The 4,299-nt window shown below is 50.9% G+C and overlaps 1 protein-coding gene across 1 annotated transcript; it reads left to right on the top strand.

Annotated features, from left to right (window-relative positions):
• Positions 1 to 481: 481 nt before the first annotated feature.
• LOC145955532 (uncharacterized) lies at positions 482 to 1,699 on the top strand. Its single transcript, XM_083070376.1, has 2 exons — positions 482 to 908; positions 1,077 to 1,699. The coding sequence occupies exons 1-2, from the start codon at positions 482 to 484 to the stop codon at positions 1,697 to 1,699; spliced, it is 1,050 nt and encodes a 349-aa protein (XP_082926502.1).
• Positions 1,700 to 4,299: the final 2,600 nt, after the last annotated feature.

The raw sequence follows: 4,299 nt of genomic DNA, 5'->3' as shown, positions 1-4,299 counted from the left end.
GTTCGATGAGATCTCAGTTTGAGAATAAGTCGTTCTAACAATCCATCATCTTTCAAAACTTAAAAAGAGTCCGACCATCGTCGCGAATGCCAATGTCCGTTTCGGCGGGTGGCGACAGACGCAGGTCAACCTCTATACTAACAACGACGCCATCCTGTGTAGGGTCTTTCCGACCACGCTAAGAGGGGCCGCACTCCGCTGGTATACCCAGTTACCTCCCGGGACCATCAACAACTTCAGCACCTTAGTTAGGAGGTTCACAGCTCAGTATGCAACAAGCTGACCTCATCAAGTCACCTCAGCCGCCCTGGCCAACCTCAGACAAAGTGACGACGAGCCACTTAGAACATTCATGGAGCGATTCGCTGTCACTTCAGTCAAAATCAGGGACCTGAACCCTGAAGTCGCCCTCCATGCCATGCTTATGGCGCTGTAGCCTGGGCCCTTTGTTGACAGCCTATGCTGCGAGCACCCCCGCGACATGGACGAGCTCCGGGCCCGCGCGGCCGGATATATCCAGATGGAGGAGCATTCCGCGTTCCGTGACCAGGCATGTGGAAAAATTCACGCCAAACCGGAACAAGGAAACAAAGACAAAATGAAGGTCAACAACGACAGCCAGTTCAAAAAGACAAGCAGAACAAACAAAGGAGGGAGATACGACTCCTACACTCCCCTAAGCGCATCCAGAGTCCACATCCTGGAGGAAGCCAACAACAGCAACCTGCTAGCCCTTCCGTCACCAGCCTACACTCCTGACGGCGCCGACATGTCCAAGCACTGCCGGTACCATAGGAACCATGGCCACTCGACAGAAGAGTGTCGTACGCTCAAGAATCGCATTGAAGAACTCATCCAGGCAGGCCACCTCAGCCAATATGTCCAGCGACAACAGGGGCAGCGAGGTGGTCAGGGCGGGCGGGGGCGGGGGAGAGGTCGCGGCTCCGGAACTCGAACGGACCCACCCCCAGGCTCCCAACCAAACACTAGGGGCGTAATTCAAGCCGAGATAAGCCAAGAGACGGAGTCGCCTCCCTTATGAGGAGTAATCAACACGATCGTAGGAGGTTTCGTAGGAGGAGGTGCCAGCAGCTCGGCCCGAAGGAGACACCTGCGAAGCATCAACTGCGTCCACTCTACCACCTCAATACCGCACCAAAGCTCGCCACCAATCTCTTTCTCCGACAAGGATTACGACGGCATCAGCCCCAACCAGGATGACCCCGTGGTCATCGTAGTAGAAATAGCCAACTGGAAGGTGCAGAAAACGCTCATCGACCAGGGTAGCTCGGCCGACGTCCTGTACTGGCCAACATTCCTCAAGCTAGACATTCCCCACTCGCTCATCCAACCTCACACTGAACCCCTAGTCGGCTTTGCAGGAGAGCGAGTACACACTCGAGGATATGTAGACTTGCTGACAACTTTCGGGTCACCCCCGGAATCAAGGCGGGTTACGGTTCGATACCTCCTGGTGGAAGCTAACACTTCCTACAATATCATCATTGGAAGGCCCACCTTGAATCAGCTAGGCGCAGTAGTGTCAACCCCACACCTCACTATGAAGTTCCCGGGCAAAGACGGTAAGATCATCTACGTCAAGGCCAATCAGAAGACAGCTCGGCAATGCTACGCCGAAAGCTTAAAGATTTGCTTCCAAAGCAAACAAAGCCGGGATCACCCCACCGTGACCCCCTAAATTTAGTTTATTTTTCAGTATGAACAACATTGTGCACTCTTTTCCCGCTTCATTAAGAGGGTTTTTAACGAGGCACACAGAAAACAATCAATAAAACAACTTGTTTCACACAATCCATTATCTACTCTATTGCTCCTCCAATCATCAAATAAAACCATGTTTAAAGACGAGGTCGAGTACGAACCTCAGTCCTTCTATCCAAGGTCAAGTCTGAACCTCGATGAAATTCGCTTTACGCAAAGATGAGGTCGAGTACGAACCTCAGTCCTTCTATCCGAGGTCAAGTCTGAACCTCGATGAAATTTGCTTTACGCAAAGACGAGGTCGAGTACGAACCTCAGTCCTTCTATCCGAGGTCAAGTCTGAACCTCGATGAAATTCGCTTTACGCAAAGACGAGGTCGAGTACGAACCTCAGTCCTTCTATCCGAGGTCAAGTCTGAACCTCGATGAAATTCGCTTTACGCAAAGACGAGGTCGAGTACGAACCTCAGTCCTTCTATCCGAGGTCAAGTCTGAACCTCGATGAAATTCGCTTTACGCAAAGACGAGGTCGAGTACGAACCTCGGTCCTCCTATCCGAGGTCAAGTCTGAACCTCGATGAAATTCGCTTTACGCAAAGACGAGGTCGAGTACGAACCTCAGTCCTTCTATCCGAGGTCAAGTCTGAACCTCGATGAAATTCGCTTTACGCAAAGACGAGGTCGAGTACGAACCTCAGTCCTCCTATCCGAGGTCAAGTCTGAACCTCGATGAAATTCGCTTTACGCAAAGACGAGGTCGAGTACGAACCTCAGTCCTCCTATCCGAGGTCAAGTCTGAACCTCGATGAAATTCGCTTTACGCAAAGACGAGGTCGAGTATGAACCTCAGTCCTTCAATCCGAGGTCAAGTCTGAACCTCGATGAAATTCGCTTTACGCAAAGACGAGGTCGAGTACGAACCTCAGTCCTTCTATCCGAGGTCAAGTCTGAACCTCGATGAAATTCGCTTTACACAAAGACGAGGTCGAGTACGAACCTCAGTCCTCCTATCCGAGGTCAAGTCTGAACCTCGATGAAATTTTCTTTACGCAAAGACGAGGTCGAGTATGAACCTCAGTCCTTCTATCCGAGGTCAAGTCTGAACCTCGATGAAATTCGCTTTACGGAAAGACGAGGTCGAGTACGAACCTCAGTCCTTCTATCCGAGGTCAAGTCTGAACCTCGATGAAATTCGCTTTACGCAAAGACAAGGTCGAGTACGAACCTCAGTCCTCCTATCCGAGGTCAAGTCTAAACCTCGATGAAATTCGCTTTACGCAAAGACGAGGTCGAGTACGAACCTCAGTCCTCCTATCCGAGGTCAAGTCTGAACCTCGATGAAATTCGCTTTATGCAAAGATGAGGTCGAGTACGAACCTCAGTCCTCCTTTCCGAGGTCAAGTCTGAACCTCGATGAAAATTCTCTTACTTAAAAGCGAGGTCAAGTATGAACCTCAGCCCTTCTATCTAAGGTCAAACCGGAACCTCGATAAAACTCGCTTTGCCTAAAAGCGACATCGGGTACATACCCCCGAAACTTATCATAAACCTCGGCCTGACTCAAGTCAAGTCCACACCTTCGCACAAAGTTGATTCAGCGATGCTAAAAACACCCCCACACATACTCAATTTCATATCATTCGAATCGTAAAGATGATTTACGGAAAAATTAAGGGCGAATCTGAACCTCAGTCAGCGTCACACTACGAAAAATTGAGGTCAAGTTCGAACCTCAGGGCAAACCATAAACAGGTTTGAGCCCCTGCAAAACGCAAAGCGAACACGCACATGCTACGCAAGTTCAAAAACAAACGAACTATCGAAAACGTGAAAACAAGAGCAATGTATACACAATAATTTCACGAGTTCAAGTACATGAATCCAGAGCAAAAGAAACTAAACCAAAAACATTACATAGACAGCCTAGGCGGAAGCATTTTCACTAGAGCTGTCGTCGGCATCATCCTCCTTGACCAGCCTCCCAAAGCGGACAACCCTCTCCACATGCATTGAGGAGAAGTCGAACCCAGGAGCAAGGAGTCGGGCCTGACGAACGGCTTTTTGGAAGCCCCTCTTGTGCTCTACCACAACGGAGCGCTCCACCTGTGCTAGCCTCTCCTCCACGGCTGCCTTCCCTGCCTTCGCCTCCGCAAGTTCGGCTTTCAAGGCAGCGATCTCGTCCTCCAGGCCACCAAGAACAACCTCATTACGAAGGCGCTCCTCAGCCGTCGCCGCCAACTCCCCCTGAAGAGAGGTCACCTCGTCCTCCAAGGATCGAGCACGACCCCTAGAGAAGGCAACAAGCCCCTGAAGCTCCCCCACCTGAGAGGCGTATGCTTCATTAGATCGCAGGGATATCTCCAGAGACTTCTGCACCCTCGACAGGTCGCCCCGCACAGCTCGGAGCTCGGTTTTGCAGTACGGACAGTACACTAGCCCCCCGAGCTCCAAAGACCATTGGTCGAGGAGTTGAAACCGAGTTCGTGAGAAGCAGCTTTTTGTGAGCGTGGGTTGCAGAGGTGCCATGTGTCACGATTATCCATTTTCTGGAAGCGTGCGTGTGGCGTGTTGAAGGAA

Source organism: Cajanus cajan, chromosome 1 (assembly GCF_000230855.2).
Source record: "Cajanus cajan strain Asha chromosome 1, NIPB_CcT2T_4, whole genome shotgun sequence".
In the NCBI taxonomy this organism is placed as follows: domain Eukaryota; kingdom Viridiplantae; phylum Streptophyta; class Magnoliopsida; order Fabales; family Fabaceae; genus Cajanus; species Cajanus cajan.
Note: the sequence above shows the minus strand (reverse complement) of the source record. Positions and strands in the feature narration are given on the sequence as shown.

Excerpts from the sequence above, each read along its gene's own strand:
- LOC145955532 (XM_083070376.1), top strand. The coding sequence starts at position 482 with ATGGACGAGCTCCGGGCCCGCGCGGCCGGATATATCCAGATGGAGGAG. Across the intron at positions 909-1,076 it reads ACAACAGGGGCAGCGAGGTG|GAGGAGGTGCCAGCAGCTCG; the intron begins GTCAGGGCGGGC and ends GAGGTTTCGTAG.